Raw genomic sequence first — 22332 nt, 5'->3', positions numbered from 1 at the left:
TTTCAAAAACACAAAGCATTTTTCTGAGTTCTCCTTCAAGTAACCGTCTACTCTTATTTTGCATAAATATCTGTAATGTAATGATCAAATGTAAATAACAATAAAACGAATAAACAAAACAAACAGGTATGACAATGTGCGACGTTCAACTGGCTCTTGATTCATTTCACTTACATTCGTTGCTTAATTTATTGTAGCCTTCATTGTTTTATAGACTATTTTTAGTTTTGAATGAATGAACTTTATCCAAACTGTGAAACACCACCCAGCCCCGCATCAACACAAAACAACAGCTAGAACAACAATAACAACAACAACAACAAACACCATCGAATTGGACAAATAGATTGGTATCAGTGTTAAGGCGTTCCCGCAGTAGGTATCACCCTAGCTAATAAGGTACTTGTTTTCGTTTTCCTTCAACCTTCCGTTTAACGTTCGATCCGGGCACAGTACCGATGACTCCGATAATTGCGTTCGAGCGGCTGTTCTTTGCCGTGTTCGGCCAAACCTCGCCGGACGACATCAACTCGCAGCGGACAACGCGTCCTGAGTGGACGGAGAATCTATTCAAGATAGTGTTTGGCATTTATATGTTAGTCTCCGTAGTAGTACTAATTAATCTTCTTATCGCGATGATGTCGGATACCTATCAACGCATTCAGGTTAGTTGCCAGCCCCGGTGCTAAATCTATGTTTTTTCTTTTTCTTTTTCTCTTCCTTTCAAAATCCTTCCCAAAATCCGCGTCGATCTGCGTGGTGGCATATTTGGGACGACGGCCACGAATCCTGGCTGGCACGAATCCCAAATGTCGTCATCCGATTCGACCGGTAAAAACGACGACGATGTGTCTTCGAAATCGCCCCGCCCTGCTGCGTTTGCTGCTGAATGCCGATTTGCTGTCGCCTGCTGGCCACCAGTGCGCATGAACCCGATCACGTCCTTTGAACTGCTCTTTTTCGCTGTATTTGGTCAAACCAACACCGATCAAACACAAATTGATAAAATGACACAGAATACACCGCGCACCCAACCGTATTGGACCGAGTACTTGTTCAAAATTGTCTTTGGCATTTACATGTTGGTATCAGTTGTTGTACTTATCAATCTGCTCATTGCTATGATGTCTGACACATACCAGAGAATTCAGGTATCACTTGTGTTACGAACCTAAACCAACTGAAATTATCTAGTTACATTCAAAACCCTCTAACTACCAAGCGCTCTTTCATACCCGTATGTTTCTGGACATCCCAAGTTTGTAGTTTATTCTGGTAAGGGCGCACACCCATCTTTCGGGCTTCTACATCCTGTCTTGTTGCCCTCTGTTTTCTATCCAAAATAATAAAAAAAAACTCACGTTCTGATCTTCCACCGAAGTGGGATCAATGACGCGTTTGAACGATTCCCATTTGATGAAGGAACCTGCTGGAGCTGACCAAGCCGGTTCAAGCCGGTTCTTGAATCTGTTCCGACTCGTCAGTGACCTGGTGGGTGTGCGTTATATGACCAAATAAATTGCTCTTACTATCTTTCTTTCTTTCTTTCTTCTTTTCCATATCTTTTCTTACACTTTCTTTTCATTTTCTCTATTTATTAGTTTTCTACTTTTCTTCGATTTTCATCTATCGATTCAAATCTACTTTCCCGCTCCCTCCAACTGAAATAACAATGCTTAGTCGCCTAAACTGCTTCAGCATTTTGCTTCTCTTTGTTCTACCTTTCTTTACAAAACAATCAACCAAACACCGCACCACAAACTGCAAAACAAATAAACAAAAAAAACTAGGCACAATCGGATATCGAGTGGAAGTACGGTCTGTCCAAGTTAATCCGTAACATGCACCGAACATCGACGGCACCGTCACCGATGAATCTGGTCACCACTTGGTTCGTGTGGATCTTTGAAAAGCTAAGGGTAAGTTCGATGGTACCGATGATCCCGGGGGGCAGGGTTTCCTATCTGTCTCTGTCTATTTTTTATTTTTGGTGGGTAGCTCCCTAAAATTGTATCCTAAATGAAAGTGCGGTCAAAATGTATCAAGTTTCATATCGCAGGTCTTACTTACTTAATCGGCGTTTTCACATAACCAGGTTACTTTTTTCAAAAAACGTAATAAAGCTAAGAGAAATTATGAAGAATACCTAAAGATTAATCAAAACTCACTAGATTTTGTGAGGCTTATCATTAAACAAAATCTAGTTAGTTGGCTTGGGGTGATGCGATGGTGGGTAATTTTTCGTACTGGGGGGAACGATATTATAGAAATAATATTTATCCCTTAAAAGTGTAAGGTCGATTTTGAATAATGTTTTGTTTCGACATAACTTTACGCGTAAATTAGAAGTTTGAAGCGTTTTCCGTGCTTTGTTTTGAAACAAAATTGCGTATTTGAGGGCTAATACGACATAAAACTATTGTGGGGTTGTTCGACCTGTTGACAGCTAGTTTCAAAATCACTGCCAATATTCCGCAAAAACTTATTTGTGTCTGCTAATTTTCTAAAATTATTCTTTGAGAATTTTCTATCAAAATGTGTCTCGCGAGAATCGAACGGCGCACAAAACAAATCTACAAACAACCGCTGATATCTATAACACATTGTTCAAAACTGACTTCCGGGACTGGGTCATTTTACGAAAGTACCAACCTTCAGATGACATATGTCAATCGGACCTACCGACATATGAGGGACGTTACATATTCATTTTTAAAAAATAAAATGGTAATAACGAATGCCGTGTGTTGATAAAACATTGCCTTTTAAAAGGAGAAAACCGTGCCAGCCCAGAAATGGTTTGAGAAATGTTACCCGGATCCACTGAAAATAGAGATTTGTGGTATTCTGATTTGGAACGAGGCGAAATAAATCATTCATCCGAAAAAAAATAAGCAAATTTTGAAAACCGTGATAAATGAACGCAAAATCAAAGTTTGTAGGACTAGATGTGCTGAGATGAATAGACTTACACGAAAATCTGGGCATGACAATTGGTGCCTCGTTCGTTCACAATCGAATAAAAGCAACAAGGCATCGAGGATCCAAAGAGCTGATCGGCACTCTTTAGTCGCAATGAAAAAGAATTTCGTGCGTTGGTATGAAACAGTGGACGAAACATGGATCCATCATTTTTGGAGTCATATCAGCATTCAGACGGGGAAAGCCAGCCAAAAACGCAACATGTAACTAGAACTATCATGATGTCAGTTTTTAGATACTCGAGATATAATTAACAACGACTATCTGGAAAAGGAAAGCACCATCAAAAGATTTGGAAGCCATGGGCAAATCATTCTATAAGTATAACATCGAAAAGTACAATAACGAATTGCATTTTACTCAAAAAAATTATGTTTATTTGGATTTTTTGATCGATGAGTTAACAACCTTCTCTACGACAGTATCGAACCGCACAGAGTGTAAGTCGTTTCGATACTGAATCTGAAAATGTAAATTGAATTTAAGTTTTATTCACCAATTACCTAAAATATATGGATTTATCTACTCGAATCGACGCGTAGAAATATTTCCAAGTAAAATATATTGAAAATCAGTTAAGTAATGGTTGAGATGTAGATAATAAAAACCTTGATCACTGTTTGTACGGTTTTATTTCCTGTATTTTGAATTTGCACTCCGGTATCGAAAACAAAGGCGTAGACCTACGTCAAAAGATGTTGAGTGATTTTATTTATGCAAAGATATAGAACGGAAAGGTGAGACGTTACAAGGTTCATTTGAGCAAGCAGAAATCTTTAAGTAACTTAACTTTCACATTCTACCAGAGGAAACGAACTTATAGCTATACAGAGATCGATAAAAAAATATCCATACAGTGAAGAACTCATTGTGTATGAGAATGCTGTCGCAAAAAGAAAGTGACAACTTCTGGTAACAGCCGGTCCGTTTAGTAAATGGTAATAAATGTACTTTCAAGCATAGCAAGTGCGCCGGCTCGAGTGATTTGCATTGATGAGATGCTGAAGCTAAACTCCTCTAGCTGAAGGTTTCTAAAAGATTTCTGGTTGCTCAAATGGCTCGTGTCACGTCTCACCTTTCTATTGAATATCTTTACATCCTAGCTCTACCTTGAGTACAAGTATTGGATAATTTTGATTTTATTTATTCCTAGTTACAATAAAAATATGCTTGAGTTCATAAATAATAACAATATTACCATTGTTTTTCGCTCGAAATTTCAGGGGGGTAATTACCCACCTTGAAAATTTTTGGGTGGGTAGTACCACCCACCGTACCCACCTCTTTCACCGGCCCTGCTTGAAAATATTGAAGAAACTTCAGTGAGAAAAGAAAATAGGATAATTGGGGACGGGTGATTCAATGCCTTTCACGCTGTTCACGTGGGTTCGATTCCCAATCCCGAACATAGGGTCAAAAAGTTTTTCTGGGATAATTAATTTATCAATACTGTGTTTTGATTGCACAACGAATTTATAGACTGCAAAATATTCAAACCAGCAACGAGACAAATAGTTTAAGACTATTTTAATGAATCGAACTAATTCTTAGAAATTTGAGAAAAAGCTTTTTTAAAACTTTATTCAGGGAAACAATTGTGGCACAACACGTTTTACAATTTTTTCGACCATTGTAATGATGAACTTAACAGTACGGAAGATGCATAAATTTGGTCAAAGACATAAAGATCAAATTTTAAATAACAACACCGCTTGTAGATAAAGTTTGAATAGAGAATAAAATCGTATAAATTGATGTCTTCTAAACTCGACACTTAAGCCGAAAATGATGATAAATGATTATTCTTACAATTGCAAAGAAAATGCTCAAACATGAAGGTAACGCGTAGCCTATGAAAAAAAAGTTGACACATATTTTAGTCATTCGTGTAAAATTCCGTCATTAGACGAATTACGTTCTTATGGATTGTGTCATAAGAAGATTTGCATCGCCTGCATATTTCATAATTTTTTGCTGTGTACTACACACTTAGAAAAAATCATGCAAATTTTTAGGTCTTTATAGATGCACATAAATGGGGCGTTGTAATATACTTAAATTTACAATTCAAAGCATGTAAAGATAAGTAATATCATTAACTTCACAGTTAATTTAGCTAAAGTTTACATCGCCACAGAAACAAACATTTTTTTACGGTTATAGATGTAATATTGTGTCATCACCGAAAAGATTACGGCATACTTGAATTTACGACAAGCGTAAATTGGTTGTAAATGCCATTCCCGCACACTTTGCTGCGGTATCTCGGATGGAGAGGCATGGGTTCGTCTGGAATCAACAGGTCACTGTTTTTGCCATTTTCGTGGTCTTAGGCCTTCCATTCATTCCTGATCCAGCCTTTCTGACTATCAATGAACGTTTCTCGAACACTTTTATTACATCACATTTGGTCACATTTAAAAATCTTGATTTGGTCACATTTAAAAATCTTGCAGACTTGACAAGCAAGTAGTTCGTATTTTCGCGATGCGAGAGCAAAATTTCGATGCGTTGCTTCACTTAGTTCTCTGCTATTTCACCAACAGAAGAACAAACGTCAAAATCAAACAGTACGGCATGATGATAGTCACACATACTCACTATGAGGGGTGCGCATTTCTAAAGCACGATGAATATTGATGCGTTAGGCTGATAAATTTCCGATCGCAACGCTCTTTGTCTTTTATTGAAGCATTCAGATGTTGAGCATACTTTGACAAACAAAAATAGTTACTGAATGAATTTAGGTTAAACAGGTTGAAACATTCTGGATGTTGGAGTTGAGTGACAATGATCTAAAAACTGGTCTCTCCTCATTAAATGCTTCCTTCGCTGATAATATGATGGAGGTTTTGAACCTTATACAAAATTTTATTTTCCTAATTATAAATTTCCAAAATGTTCAAGAATGTCAAGATCTTCAGATAACAGTTGAAAACTATCAGAAGCAAGTTTCCAATGCTCTTACCTAAAATTTGGTGCTTTGATGTGAATAAATGTTTAATCATTCGTTAGACTTATCTCATTTTCAAAACTTGTTTTGAACTCTACACAGATAAAAATATTTTGTGAATTTACATTTATTTTCATGCACATATTTGGAGCAGGCAATTGAATGGAAATTTACATTACAAAACGAAGCGGTTTGTAAATATACAGTCTGGTTCAATGAAAAACTAAATGAATTTTAATGTAATTTTACATCAATCATGGTTTTAAATCAGATTTTCGTTTCAACTGATGTCTATTTCATAGTACTATCGGTTTACATATCGTGTAAGTTTCATCTTTTCTTTCTGTGTAGTCTAAATTCTTTGTTGTTAGTTTGTTGAATTCAAGAAGATACCCAGCCAATTTTGAATTTCTACACTGCACAAAAAATCATGTAAATTTACGTCTCGATCGATGCACATTAAAGTACCGTCGCATTCGATCTAAATTTACAAGCAAAAAGATGTCGTGTGAATAATTTCACAGCAAACTAAATTTGACATCTTAGTAGACAGAAATTTATGATTTAAATGTGTATTTATGTGACATCAAGTCATCGCACCAAAAAATATGGCATGCTTTGGTTTACGTATCGTGTAATATTTTACAAGTTTACGACTAAACTAAGGTTCCGATAAGGGCACTCTGTATCTATCAAAGTCAATAGTTCCATGAGAAAAAGTTATAATCATACTGTGATCGAAGCATAATTTTCCATATGCATGCGATCGAGCGTTGTCGTGATGAAAAATTACGAAACACTACTTATCTCACCATATGTAGAGCAATATTCTATTTACGTAAATATTTTCATTTAGGGGTTAGCCAAATTTTGTGCTAGGGCACATAACCGTTTTCATTATTTTTACGTTTCGTCTTTGACTCATCAGTGCAGAGCAGTTCAAATTGAACTGCTTAGTGCTAAACTCGGCAGTTCAATTTGAACCGCTAAGCAGACGTAAAGTTTCTGCTACTTACAGAACACTTTTTGTTTTGCAACGAAGTGCAATGTCTTTTCTGACGTGCCGAACGAAAACGTGTTTTCGACTTTTCTGGCCGATGCAGGTATGGTCATTTAGGGGTTAGCCAAATTTTGTGCTAGGGCACATAACCGTTTTCATTATTTTTACGTTTCGTCTTTGACTCATCAGTGCAGAGCAGTTCAAATTGAACTGCTTAGTGCTAAACTCGGCAGTTCAATTTGAACCGCTAAGCAGACGTAAAGTTTCTGCTACTTACAGAACACTTTTTGTTTTGCAACGAAGTGCAATGTCTTTTCTGACGTGCCGAACGAAAACGTGTTTTCGACTTTTCTGGCCGATGCAGGTATGGTCATTTAGGGGTTAGCCAAATTTTGTGCTAGGGCACATAACCGTTTTCATTATTTTTACGTTTCGTCTTTGACTCATCAGTGCAGAGCAGTTCAAATTGAACTGCTTAGTGCTAAACTCGGCAGTTCAATTTGAACCGCTAACACTTTACGTCTGCTTAGCGGTTCAAATTGAACTGCCGAGTTTAGCACTAAGCAGTTCAATTTGAACTGCTCTGCACTGATGAGTCAAAGACGAAACGTAAAAATAATAAAAGTAAATATTTTGCTTTGCCGTCGATATGTCCGGGTCTTACAAGCCAGTTTGCCTATGACTGAACCTGGTTGAATTCTTTGTATCTATAGGATCGTAGTACTAACCATGCAATGATTCTGTACGCTAAGAATCGACACCGAAGTTTGTTGAAACAGAGTCGTCAAATTCCTCAAAATTAATGTGAAACCGAGACAAGCTGGCCGGGATGGGTGCATATTTTTTTGCGCTTAGATTAATCATGATGAGTGCACTTTTCGCCGCCGTCACGATGCAGGGATGACTATTTTTTTGTCGCTCCAACATCATTTCGGACATGAAAAATCTGTCTTTAATATCTCTCGGCTTTAAATCGTACGAAATTTGATAAACTAAAAGACCCGCATCAAAGTTTCAGATCTGCGCAATTGGACAACACTGCTTGCCTTCAATGTGAAAATCTGTACTTTCCAAGAATTTGAACCTCCTGCGATACGTCGGTTGACCAATAAATCCCATCTCATAAGTTTCTTGGAGCAAGTGATGGGCAGTATCTGAAAAGAAAAATGCTTTCTAGAAGCTCGAAAGCACACGAGAAACTGTTAACTGAGTTCCGCATGAACATCAGAAAAATACACGACAGAATTTTGGGTACCTGAGAGCAGAGCTACCAGCTATTTTTTTCAAAAATCTATATTTGGCGGAAAAATCAATCAAAAATCTATTTAGTGAGGACTGGTTTTGCTATCAAAAAAAAAAAGGTCGCTCCTGGTTTAATCCTATGGAACCAAACACAAAAACTGAAAATCGGTATTTATCTGTATGAAAATTGAATTATCGGTTTTTTAAGTGAGCATATTTGTATTCCTGTATCGAGTACAAAAAATCCATACAAATACAGATAAATTCGTATAGTTGACAGCGCTGATTGAAAGTACAGAACAAGTTTAAAAACTTAACCATATATTCCCGGATCTGCTTGGAAGATAGTTAAGTTGTGTCGTTCGTCAACTTTCAAGTGTGGATTACGGGCTACTTGAATTTCTATTCATGAATTTTGTAACCTATTTAAGCCAAACCTTTCCGATTCATTAGAACTTTCGATTACTTGGGTCAAGTTGAAATTGATGTTTTTGATCGTAACACCCATTGTTTGGTTTCCCTCAAAAAATATACTGCGACATACAAATGCTTGAATGTTGATAGATTCTAAAAAAATTGTTTTTATGCAAAAAAAATTACCATTCCAGTCTGAAATCTACTGGTGGCGCCATCTTTCATTAAATGGCGGAAAACCTCTACCGTATCCAACTGATAAAAGTTTAACCAAACTCAACTCAAACATCGAATCAATTGAAGTTTCAACAACACCTACTTGGCAGGTTGTGTACTAAATATAATAAGAGATAGGGTGTGAAGGAGAAAAGTCAGGAACTATTAGTGCTTCGATTTTCTTGATAGCTTTTAAGCCCATTTGTGAATGGAAAGATATTACACTCTTTCCCAATATTAAAGCTAGAAAAATATTCCGAAAACATCTACTCAATCAAAGCTTTGAATTCAGAGAAAATAGATTTACGATTTTTTTAAAGTTGTTGCTTTTCTATACCGATCATTGGAAGCCTCAAACGTAGAGTGATGTTTTACGTCACGTTAGATTGTTACAGTACAATCTAGTAAATTTCTAGTTCGAAAAAACTTGTATTCTTCAAACTTAAGAACTTAGGCTGCTTATTTCATTATTTAGGATGTGATTATACAATTCTCCCAGTTGTTTTTTAAGCCCTTAAATACCTTGGATGCCTGTAAGTATTCGTAAGTATTTTGAGTAAACGTGATTGCTCGTTTAGATATAAAACGCACCTAGTCGAACACATACCAAAGACTGTATTGTGAGTTGTTGATGTTATTGCATAGCTTAAAAAATTTGTCGCACATTGTTGATGCAATATATTTTTACACTCCACTGATGACTTTATAGTTAGTAGTTTTTGGGAAATATCAATAATTCACAGACTAAAACTATCGCACCGCACCATAGAAAATAGCAGAACAAAATTTGCAGATGTTATATTACAATCACGAAGAACAGACATTCAATTAGAGATGTCACTGTGTGTAAGAAAATTTTTACGTTTGTTTGCAAAGTAGCGATTCGCTACTTAATTATCACTTTGCCAAAAAAATTAAAGATTAAAAATAAACTATTCGCCTACAGAGGCGCTTCGAGCAGCCTAGCAATCGTTTATAAGTTCTTGTGTTCGAGTTTGCATACAATGGCAATTCATGCATGCGAAATAGTACGCAACGGTGATTTTTAGCGAAATTCCGCTCTTCTGCTTTACACAGGTTGTTTTTGAATCCAAGAATTTGTCGATCTTGGATGTTTGTTCTCTGTGTTACAATCTCAGCGAATATCGTCACATGACCTGAGATAGGGTGAGTCAAATTGAAATTTCAAATGACGGTCAAATTTGGAAGAGCTTATACCACTAATTTTCACTATCCGAACACTCAATTTTTCTTTGTTAATTTTTTTTATTATCTACTATATTCGTTAATTCATATTCTAATAAGTATTACTTAGTTATCAAACTGAAACTTCATTATTTATACATTCATCGGATTAGCATTAGCCGTTCATATTGAACTCTTATTCAACTGTACTGTGAGTGATACAATTTTCAAGCTGCACTTTCAGATATCTTCAACAAAACCAAGTTTCGGCTAACTGAACTGCTAAAGCAAATTAAAACTTTCTTGTGTGCACTTAGTACACATTTTAACCCGACTCCTAAATAAAACATAAAATTCGTAAAGTTTTATTACGTATGGATTGATCTATTTTAGATCTACGACTGAACGCTGAGATCCAGTTCTATTTCTCGAGCATAAATTTGAAACAAATTTAAAACTGTTCGACGAAATTGTTCCAAATTTATGAAAATTTGAAATACGAACAGAACACTGTTTTAAATTTCTCGCCTGAGTTTGTGTAGCGAGATCTGACAGGCGAAATGTCAAAGCGTCGAATGACAGAAATCAGAAATAGTATAAATAAGGAGTAAATGTTTTGCACTGAATAATACAGTATTTTTTAAAAGCACTGTAGCTCACTATTATCGAGAAATTTTCTCTGGAAGTTTGTGATAAAAATTTATATCGTTTTCGAAATCATTTATTTTGTTTGTTTGTTTCAATTTTGAAACATCACAGTGAGTTGACATAACACTAATACATTAACAGACAAATGAACTTATTCACTTACTGTTTCAGTCGTAGACCACGCGGGTCTCTGCTGTATACAGGAGGCGTCTCCATTCAATTCGATTCATGGCTGTTCGTCGCCTGCCTCGGTAGCTACGAAGGGTCCGCAGGTCGTCCTCAACTTGATCGATCCATCTTGCCCGCTGCGCGCCTCTTCTTCTTATACCGGTCGGATCATTATCGAGGATCATTTTAATCGGGTTGTTCTCCGATATTCCAACAACATGCCCGGCTCACCGAAACCGCCCAACCTTGGCCGTTTGGACGAGGGTTGGTCCTCCCAGCAACTGGTGCAGTTCATGGTTCATTCGCCTTCTCCACGTACCGTCTTCCATCCGCACTCCGCCAAAGATGGTTCGCAACACCTTCCGTTCAAAAACACCTAGTGCGCTTTGATCCTCCGCAAGCATTGTCCAGAACTCGTGCCCGTAGAGGATAACCGGTCTTATCAGCGTTTGTAGATAGTTAACTTCTTACGACGGCGAAATTTGCTCGATCGAAGCGTCCTGCGCAGTCCAAAGTAAGCACGATTTCCTGACAATATGCGTCTCTGAATTTCTCTGCTGGTGTCATTATCGGCAGTCACCAGTGAGCCCAAGTACACGAACTCGTCGACCATTTCGATTTCATCACCACCAATCAGAACTCGTAATGGGTGGCTGATATTATCTTCTCTCGAGCTCCTGCCTTTCGTGTACTTTGTCTTTGACACATTGATGTCTAGTCCGATCCGCTTGGCCTCAGCTTTTAGTCCGATGTACGTATCTTCCATCTTCTCAAAGTTGCGTGCTATAATATCAATATCATCAGCGAAACCAAGCTGGACGGACTTTCTGAAAATTGTGACACTCATGTCTATCCTCGCTTTTCTTACCACACCATCCAAAGCAATGTTGAATAGCAGACACGAAAGGCCATCACCTTGCCGTAGCCCTCTGCGAGTTTCGTAGGGACTCGAGTTTATCCCCGATACTCGAACAACGCACATCACTCGATCCATCGTAGCCTTGAACAATCGTATCAGTTTGTCCGGGAATCCGTAGTCGTGCATGATTTCCCATAGCTGATCTCGATCGATTGTGTCGTAGGCTGATTTGAATCGATGATCATTGTATTCGCGACACTTTTGCAACACCTGGCGGATGGCGAACACTTGGTCCGTGGTAGCACGTTCGCCCATAAATCCTGCCTGATATTGTCCCACGAATTCGTTTGCAATCGGCGATAGTCGACGGCATAAGATTTGGGAGAGTACCTTGTAGGCGGCGTTCAGCAGAGTTATCGCGCGGTAATTGAAGCAGTCCAGCTTGTCGCCCTTTTTGTAGATGGGACACACGATTCCTTCCGTCCATTCCCCCGGTAAAATCTCTTCCTTCCAGATCTTGGTAACGACCCAGGGCAGTGCTTTGACTAGTTGATTACCACCGTGTTTTAGTAGCTCGCTTGGTAGTTGGTCAAGATCAGCGGCCTTATTATTTTTCAACCGGATCACCTCTTCCTCGATTTTTTGGTGGTCTGGGACCAGCAGTCTATCGTCCTTCGCACACGTTCCCAAGTTCGTTACCGCGCCGCCACTTTCGTATTCCGCCACATTGCCATTGAGGTGCTCATCGAAATACTGCCGTCACCTCTCGATCACCTCACCTCGTTCGTGAGAAGATTCCCGTTGGTGTCCTTGCACATATCGGCCTGTGGCACATGGCCTCTGCGCGAACGGTTCACCTTCGTTGGCTTCTGACTACCATTCCTCGGGAGGCCGCAAAGTTAACACATTGTTGGCCGTGGTTGTTCGATGCGACATGCAGGCTGTTCGGTTAGATTACCGGTCGGTACATTGCCTCCCTTCCTACTTGGGCATTCTGCGTAGCAGGCGCCATAAGCTTGTTCCAGCTGCACGTAGAACGCTTCTTTCTCGTCATCATTACTCCCTTCTTGTGGAGAATGCACGTTAATGATGCTGATATTGAAAAAAATGGCCTTTTATTCCCAATTTACACATACTAGCGAAAATCGGTTGCCACCCAGGGCTTGCAAATTGAAGCAACGAATATGAACAAAAGGGTTTCACCATCTGTGCTATTCACACACATTCGTATGTCAGGTAGAATTCACAGCGCAACCCAAGCAAAGAGAGCTGCTTCGTTCGTTCAGTAGTTCATGAATATGCCCGCTTGCTGAGACCTATGCTTCATGAGGTTAGCATTTGATGAATTGTTCTAATATTGTAGATGCCTATGAGGAAACTAGATTCATAACTTTTAGTTCCGATGAATATTAATTTAAAGAACATTGCTTTGAGTTTTTTTAGGATATATACACAGTGTAAACTACCAAGAAACAAATTGATCGTTTTGAAAATGGGCTCAAATGCAAAATTTCTGCTATAAAATGTTTAAAGTATGTTTGAAATGTGATCAAATTTAGTCTTGTAATGCGAACACTATGTTAAAAATGATTTCTTTAAACCTACACTTTGAAAATAAACCGTGAACATTGCCTTTATGACTTTGCTTCGCGTCTCGTAGCACGCCGTGAAGCAAGGTCTTCTTTCTCGTACAATACTAACGAGAGCGAACCCTTCATTTCATTACATTGTCATGGATTGCTTAGTTCATGTGTTAACTGAGACTGAGAGCACAGACAATTTACTTGGCAAGGGGAATTGGTCTGCTCAGTAGCATATACTCTCACACATCCAGTTTCTCTCTAATATAGGTCTCTCATTCAGCTATGTCAAGCAAAGTGTTCACAGCAGATGTTTTTTGTTGCTTCGTTCGTTCGAGGATTCACAATACAAGCCCTGCTGCCACCCAATCACTCGCTGACGTATCTTGCCCTGCCAGTTCCCAGCTCGTTCGTTGTGCCACAGTTTCGGTAGAAGGTAGTCGTTCCAATGTCCCGTCCAACAAAGCTCCTGTAGCGCTACGACGTCGAAGTTGTGAGGATTTAGTTCGTCGTATATTATCCTGTCGCAGCCTGTGAAACCTAGCGAGTTGCATTTCCATGTTCCAAGTTTCCAGTCGTAGTCCTTATTTCGTCGCGTAGGTCTATGCCGATTGTTCCGGGTCGTATTCTCTTCTGTATTAATTGCAATGAATATTTTACGGGTGACTTATTAGACCTACGCAAACCCCCTGTCTTGCCAGAGGATCATTGTGCTTGCTCTGTTTAACGTCCCAACTAACACTAGGACGATCCCATTGGTGGGATTGCCTCCTTGGATTTAGCTGAACGGGACACAGCCGCTGGATACTAGAACAGAAATCGCACCTAACATGGAGTACAGACGCTCTGCCATCCTCCTAAGAGGACCCCCTTCCCTGTCAGCATACGACCAAGGCCCCACCGGGGTTGATTACCCGATCTTTCCCATGGTTACTCGTACCCCAGTTGGCACCGCGGGGAGGTAGGGATAGGAGTTACTGGAAGAGAGGCTAAGAGCCACACAGGCTACTATTTCTCGGGAGGTAGCAAAGTTCACGGATCGTTGGCCGTTGTCGTTGGAAACTGTTCTACAGCCCGATTACAGGCCTGTACATTGCCTCCCGGACTACCTGAGCGTTCACGTCACCGATGACGAGTTTACGAGTTTACTAGTTTCACATCTTGCCGTGGGCAGCTGTCGAAGTTTAGTTCCTGCTGCTTTTCTTCTCTTCATCGGTTCTTGTCTCACGTGAACAGTTGATAATGCTGTAGTCGAAGAAACGGCCTTTAATCTTCAACACAAACATCCTGTCGCCGATTGGTTCCCATTCAACCACGCACTGATATTTTAAACTTGTGCTACTTAGTACTTCTTAGTACTTTTCATATCTAAATATTTCTAGATTTGCTTCATCTAGGAAGGAGGTTTCTATGAGCAAATTTATTGCTTTTAATATGTTCGGAGTATTTTTTTCGGTTTAAAACTAACATTCATCAAATTTACCTGCACTGTTACTTTTCATAATTAGTTTAAGATAAAAATATTGCAAAAAAAAAAAACAAAACCAAAAATGTGATTATTTTTAATGTTATTTTAACGGTTAATTTTATACAACTTTCGTCAAGAAAAGGTGTTTTAAAGTCACTATTCTAGAAGCGTGAGTTGAACATCTCCAGGGTAACTGCAGGAACTGAAAACTACGGATACTAGGCACCGATCTGTTCTGTTTGATATTATTCTTTCTATGTATTAAATAAGTTATTGTAAAAGTAGACCTATTTTGAACACTGATTCTGTTTGAGGGTATATCAAAAATATTTCCAAGCATCTTTTGATTGATTTGAATCCATAATTATTATAATTAATATTATTATAATTCTAATTTCAAACTTTCGTGTAAAGATAAATAAATAAAATAAAATGCACTGCAGTAATAACCAATACAGTCTTCTTCTAAGTGTGTTTAGGTCACCCACAAGCACTCACGGGCACTCAAGACACTCTGTAGCGCACATGGAAATCTATGGGCACTCAAGGCACTGGGGACAATCGAGAGAATTTTAACACTTCCTAAAAATCCAATTCAAATCTTATTGCTGCTGATAACTACAACCCTTTGTAAGTATTCTTTTCAACATTTTATAAAATTTTACACGATTTAACTACATACTTTTTATATCATATTTTGTAAATATTCACAGCAAGACACAAACACTTCTCCTACTCTCTACAGTCACTCTTGTCTGTCAACCTCTTCTTTTCCTCTTGAATTCTTACAAACGGCATTGAACAAAGCAGCCTTCGACGAAAAGTTTCTAATAATCAAAAATCGTTGTGCAAAGTAGTAGGTATTCAATCTACGAGGTTAAAATTAACCACATTTCAGTATAAAGTAGGCCAATCGCAGTTGTTCCCCCCTTCAACTGCAACGTCATGCGCATGAACATTGATACATGGAAGGACCCCTCGAAAAATGGTCTTTGCCCCTAATCCGACTGAGCCCCTCTCTTTCTCCCCCTCTTCCTAATTTCGTCGTATCCGCTAATGTCGTTCATGATTCTCCGTCCCCGCAGGCAAGATTAAAGAAGAAAAAGCGACCGTCGCTGGTGCAGATGATGAACCTCCACCGGGGCCAGCAGAGCCCTCGCTCGAAAGCCGGTGCCAAATGGTTGTCGAAAGTGAAGAAAGGTCAGGTGGCTCCTAAAGGTGTGCACGTGTTCGGTAGCATGCATTGGCGTAGTAGCTCTTACCTTTCTACCTTCGTCTAACCTGGATTGCTTTCCGTTTTCAGTTGATTTTGATTTTTGATGGTACAGTTTTTTGTTTTGATTAGTTTTACTGGTTCTGGTAGTACATTAACGTAAAAATGTTGTATTTCATTGCAGTAAAAATCATTGTACTGTTTGTCATTAACATTTCAGCATTTTGATAGTATTGTAGTTAAGTAAGTCGAATTTGTCGTAGAAGCGATTTTCTTTTTTATTTTTGGAACAGAAACTAAGTAATTTACAACCTAAGCTCATTTAATTTTTTTAGAAATTTGTCTTCTCAGACAAAATTGAATTTCTCCTACAATTAAAGTCTCATAGGGAGAGATTCAGTTTTGTATGATATGCTTTTTGAAATGATATGACGAAAACAGAATTAGCCTGTACATGCTAGAAATGCTGAAAATTACAATAATATTTTTTCTGTGGCGTCATTCATGGATCTTCAACTTGTCCTGGAATACCATCTAAAGTCTAATCTCTTTTTTGTCATCTATCTTTTCCCGGGCACCTGAATGCATGTGAACCCTGCACCAAACAGAATCCACCGCACTGTCCGCCATGCATCTGTCTCCTCTCGGTTCGCAAGTCAGTTTCGCCACTGCCAATACGACCCGAATCGAGAACGTTGCCGACTGGGTAGAAATCTCCAAAAAATACCGGGAGCTGGTTGGTATCGACTCCGAGGATAGCGCTTCGATGAAGGACTCGGAGGGCGACAACCACTCGACGGCCAATGGCGGAGGAGGCGGTGGAAACAATCCCAACGAGGGCCAGATGGGCAACAACGTCAACGCCAATCAGGTCTAGAGGCTGAAGGACGGAGGGAGAAACACGGAACAACGACACGAACCCCAACAGGTGGTGATGCACACTTAAAGACTTGCGATCCAGTGATAGGTGTTAGGCTAGGTGGTCAATCATTCCAAATCAATTCTGTGAATATTTTTTTTCTAGAGAAATCTGTCTTTTGTTTTGTACATTACGAAAAAATTCACTAGATTGTACAAAGCGAATCAAAATCGAACCATGTTTTGGAAGGTATTTCGAGACTTTAGGCTAGCTTCAGAATTCATCCGGTAGGCCATACGTTGAGGATAATTTTTGCAGATTTTTAATATTGGCAAACCATAGAAAAATTTAACAGAATGCTGTAAAACTTGTACATTTTGAAAAGAAATGAAGAAAATTATATATTTTTTATCGAATTCGTACTGTTTGTTATTCAATTCACGTCACATATAGCTTCCATGCGTTTTGTACATATGAACCTTACTGAACCGATCGCGATATCGCCCCTCGAATATTTATTAACCATAGAGGTCGACAGCTAACACACTTCAAGAACAAAGTATACAGTTGACGTAGGACTACGTCTTTCTTTATTAGGCTCTCCTGAGGGCAATTTCAAAATTTCACTACACGAAAGTATAACGAAGTTACTCCAGGTTTGATTTCTCAATAACTTTTTCCTAGTTGGTATATTTTCTTTAATTCCTTCACGAAACGAATGGAAGAAGGTGTTAGATTATTATTAATATCACGTTTATTACGTAAACATTGTTTAAATAGTGGAACAATAGGGTTAACCACAAAACATCAAAATCCACGGAATCTATAAATGGACCCTGTTGGACGTTTCCTAGCTTCAGTCTATGATAATCCATGAACGGAGACATCTACGCCAAGACAGTGGAAGACCCGGCATTATTCAACTGGTCAATGACGGAAATGAGGCTCCGTTCCTCAAGCCTAAACTAAGAAAATCAACAACTAGTTCTTCTGTGAGCATATCTGCTGTTGGACGTTCGCAGTGTGAGTTTCGCTTCAAACAAGAGCGATTGCCTCATCCAGTAACTGGTCGTTTGCATTGGAGAAAAAGAAAACGAAAAATGCGCAACGATGAGGAACATTATACAAAATCATCCGATCTAATTGCTCTAAATGTTACCTAAATAACTATTAAGATAACCTTAAAGGCAAAAATCATCAGTTTAGTGTAAATCTAGAATAATTCGATTAGCTTTGCGCACTATTCGCTGTGCGTTCGAGAAAAATGTTCCAAACAGAATTTAATATCGTAGAGAATTCCACAATTTGGCTAATCTGAATGCCAACAATGAATCCCACACAGCATTTTGATAGTTTCTAATATAGAAGGATGTATGAAATATCGAAGTATATGAGCGATGGTACGACTTGTGTTACGATTTTATTCATGAATTGATTTCTTCAAACTTACAAATAATCATCCGTAACCAAATAATCTTTTCCATGACTCCAAAGTCAAAAACGATCCTTTTCAGGATTCCAAAAGTAACATAAAGAACTTATTTAGAAACTGTCTTAACCTTCAGTTTTTGCAATGACTGAGTGGAAATATATATTGAAGAAGTCAAGTGAAAGAAAAACTAACAGAAAAGATGATTTTTTGGAAAAAGATACGCTCAGAGACAGGACTCGAACCTGCGTTCTTATGCATTCCGTGCATACGCGCTACCATTTCGCCACTCTGATCTTGTTTTATCCATTCTAAAACTCGAAACAGACATAGTAGCAACGTACATCGAACATGGTCTACATCCTGGCCGTCACCCGACCGATACCTTACATCCAAACATCTTCTCTGTCCATCAAACACTAGTCCTCTCGCTTTATACCTATTTCTCCGATCAAGCATTGAGTAGGAGAGTGTATTTATAATCGCTTGTCACCTTCTTTTTAATGGTGCCAGTCGCTGGCTGGACATCGTCAGCGACAGACCCCTATGAAGGTTGTATTGATTGTCTGCCCTTTCCTACCAGAAGCAGATTGTTACGGAAAATCAAACCGCAATTGTTTTTAACGATTTATTAATTTTTAGTTTGACGTAAAGCCGCCATGACTAAGTTCAGTTTTTGCAATGACTGAGCGGAAATATATTGGAGAAGCCAAGTGAAAGAAAAACTAACAGAAAAGATGAATTTTTGGAAAAAGATACGCTCAGAGACCGTGGCCGGGATCAATGCTTGATCGGAGAAATAGGTATAAAGCGAGAGGACTAGTGTTTGATGGACAGAGAAGATGTTTGAATGTAAGGTATCGGTCGGGTGACGGCCAGGATGTAGAACATGTTCGATGTACGTTGCTACTATGTCTGTTTCGAGTTTTAGATTGGCTAAAACAAGATCAGAGCGGCGAAATGGTAGCGCGTATGCACGGAATGCATAAGAACGCAGGTTCGAGTCCTGTCCCTGAGCGTATCTTTTTCCAAAAACTCTTCTTTTCTGTTAGTTTTTACTTCACTTGGCATCTCCAATATATATTTCCGCTCAGTCATTGCAAAAACTGAACTTAGTCATGGCGGCTTTACGTCAAACTAAAAATTAATAAATCGTGTCTTAACCTTGCTACCCTACTTCCTAGAATATAAACGTAATCTTTTGATACCAAATGGTCCTTTTCAGCTCTGCAAAATCTTAAACAGTCAAACGGTATCAAATCAATTAACATTTGTACACATCTCGAATGCAGTCCTACGTCAATCTCGCGGTTGTGTCTCTGGCATTAGCTACTCCTAATTTTTTATTTATTTTCAATTTTTGGTGGTAAAGATCTGCCGTTTTGTAGCTGTAAAACTTTCCCAAAGTAACAAAAACGAAAAGGAAAACGTTGGGGTTAGGTATTATGTATGTAGAAAGTGTGTGCTAAGTTTGAACATAATTTGTGAAGTAGTTTTTAAGTTTGAACATAATTTGTGAGGTTTTTTTTTTGTATTTTGTAATAAAACATTTCAATGTTTCGTCAAATTTTCAAATCAATCGAAGCATAACTCTTGTGTCCATCCACCGAGCTCGTGCCTCTTCGCAGTATGAAATAAGAAATGATAAAAGTCCACAGCTTCCTGAGTTTTGTACCGAAAGGTCTGAAAATTTGAGAAAACATTCTTGAAACGAAAGAATTGAAAGAAAATATAAAAGTTTTTGTTAGAAAGCTGACATTGCATGCAAAATATGAATGACACTAACCGATGTTGTATGGAACTAGTTTGCTATAAAATATTGGCGGGTTTCGTTATGGCAATGAAACGAAATGTCAGGATTCACTGCGTTCACACATTATAATTTTTATTATAACTTCAAGGTAAATATATAGAAGCATCCAGCACACAAACTTTGAACTCTATTTTGTTGTTTGTTAATATATAAATATTGATATTTTCGGAAAAATGCCGCACATGCAAAAATTTTGTTTAGCGAAGTCCTTCGGTCATGAACTATCTATAGCAATTAGAAACAATAGTTGAAAAATTGGAAAATATCGATTCATTAGTTTTTGAGATATTGTGTTCACTGCAAAGTAGATGTGATTTGCCGCAGAGGCCGTACAATCTACAATCTTCCACATATAACGACAAAATAATTTTTCACAAACATAACAGAACATGAATTATTCGAAGCTTTTTAATCCATTGAAAAAATCACTTTCAAACTTCCAAGAGTAATCAAAAGATTTGGCTTCTTTCTGGAGCCCTTCAAACAGAAATAAGATAAAATTGTTTAAGTTCTTAAACGGCTCCACATCATCATTAATAATGGAAACAACAGTGCAATTGCTTTTGAATATGTTTTTAAATCGTTTTCATAGAGTTTTCTGCGATTTTCTAAATGCCACTCGGCAATCACTTGGGCTAGCTCGAGTTGGCGACGTTCAGACAGAGGACCTTGTGTTACTTTTTCCAATATAGCCTTCCCAAACAAATTCTGTTCTAACAATCGCTGCAATACTTGTGGGCCAAATGGTAAATTTTCAATTGTAGACTTCAGAACTATTTGATTCGAATCAATGTTTTCTTTTTCTAGCTCAATCATGGATTCCTTCAAAAAACAAAAAAAATATAAATAACATTACAGGTTTGGTAATTGGTGTTGGGACAATAAGGTTTGATTAATTCTACTCCTTGTTGAAAAGAGAACTTACATTGAGACAGTAACCTAAAAATTGTATGCCTGCAAAATACTTTAAAAACTACGTAGTTGCTTTGTTTAGTTATTATTAAACAAAAAAGTTTTGATAGTATCCTGTAGTTCAAACATTTTAGATCAATTTGCTACATGTTGAGGCTATATTTTAGAAAAATAATTTACCTGATAGTATTGCTCCCATAATGGCTTTCTACTGCATACAGACAAAGAATGCTTCTCATTTCTTGGAAACTGAAAAGAACGATTGGAAAACAGATTTTAAAAAAATGTTAAAAATCGTTTTTATCGAAACATCTCGCGACAAAATCAAATTTGAATAGAAATTTGACCAAGTGGTAACCAGACAAGTGCTATTCAATCATTGTGTAAACTTTTTTCAATGAGATATGTCGTCCAAAATTTTTTTCTGGAATTCGCTTGCTGGAGGTTTATTTATCTTTATATTATACGTCTATACTCAACAGAAAATTACCTTTACGATGCTTGTAGAAAGCTGCGACGCATTCTCAGAGATATTTGTATTAACTAAGTTGTTATTTTGTCCAAAACATTGATCACTCGTCAAGAACTGTGCAACAACCGATTGTTCCAGTGTGCTAATGCCGTACTCTGAAAATAATTGAGACGATAAAAATATTTCATCCATGAATTTGATGTCACTTACTTTCTATTACTTCTTGAACCGCCTCTGAATCCAAAATGAGTTGGTTCTCATTAGAGCACGGGCAATTTTCAGTGGCCATTTTTTTGCGAATGATTGAATTACTGTTGTGATTGTACGCTACACACATAATAGTCAAATGTAGTACACATAGAAATAACTGAAAAAAGTTATAGTCCTAATTCAAATTCAATTCACATCAAAACATGATGAGATCGAATGTGATTTGTATTTGTATGTTTCACCTATAAATTTGATTGCTTGTAGGTAGTTAGAAACTTCCAAAATTTTTCCAACAAAACTAGTTAAACGAGACTCCAACTCCTTATATTGAATATAAATTACTACTGGACATCTCTCTGCCGTTGAACTGTTTCAAAATCGGTAAACTGATTGGTCTCCCGTTGGACGACCTATTAGGGGTTTATTGTTGGACTTTTTTTTCTTACAGGGATTCGTCACAAAGAATCGATTAATGGAAGTCCTTAGTCAACCATAAATTAATGTTTCATAGCAATATGTATTATTATGGTAAGCTTACCATAACACTATAATTTGACTCTAGTGCCATCTATAAACTTAGACGAAAAACTTCAAATGTATTGAAGACTCCAACATTACCCCAATGAGTTACGTATTGGTTTAATGAATGTGCAACGAAAAGCATTCTGCGTTGGAGTTAAAATAAAATATAATAGGGCTATTGCACCAA

The 22332-nt window shown here is 38.0% G+C and overlaps 1 protein-coding gene across 9 annotated transcripts in view; it reads left to right on the top strand.

Moving 5' to 3' along the window:
- Positions 1-17209, top strand: part of LOC131428201 (serine/threonine-protein phosphatase 6 regulatory ankyrin repeat subunit A) — a 169908-nt gene extending 152699 nt beyond the window's left edge. For 6 of the 9 annotated variants that reach the window (XM_058591937.1, XM_058591939.1, XM_058591943.1 and 3 more), the window contains 4 exons: positions 922-1151; positions 1791-1919; positions 15801-15933; positions 16537-17209. In XM_058591937.1, coding sequence (XP_058447920.1) covers positions 922-1151; positions 1791-1919; positions 15801-15933; positions 16537-16805 — 761 coding nt within the window. In that variant the 3' untranslated portion in view covers positions 16806-17209. Of the gene's footprint in view, positions 1-453; positions 666-921; positions 1152-1790; positions 1920-13517; positions 13545-15800; positions 15934-16536 lie in introns of all 9 variants that reach the window. The other 3 variants (XM_058591945.1, XM_058591938.1, XM_058591944.1) reach the window with 3 other exon arrangements.
- Positions 17210-22332: the final 5123 nt, after the last annotated feature.

This window comes from Malaya genurostris, chromosome 2 (assembly GCF_030247185.1).
Source record: "Malaya genurostris strain Urasoe2022 chromosome 2, Malgen_1.1, whole genome shotgun sequence".
NCBI lineage: Eukaryota > Metazoa > Arthropoda > Insecta > Diptera > Culicidae > Malaya > Malaya genurostris.
This window is presented reverse-complemented; position numbering and strand designations above follow the sequence as displayed.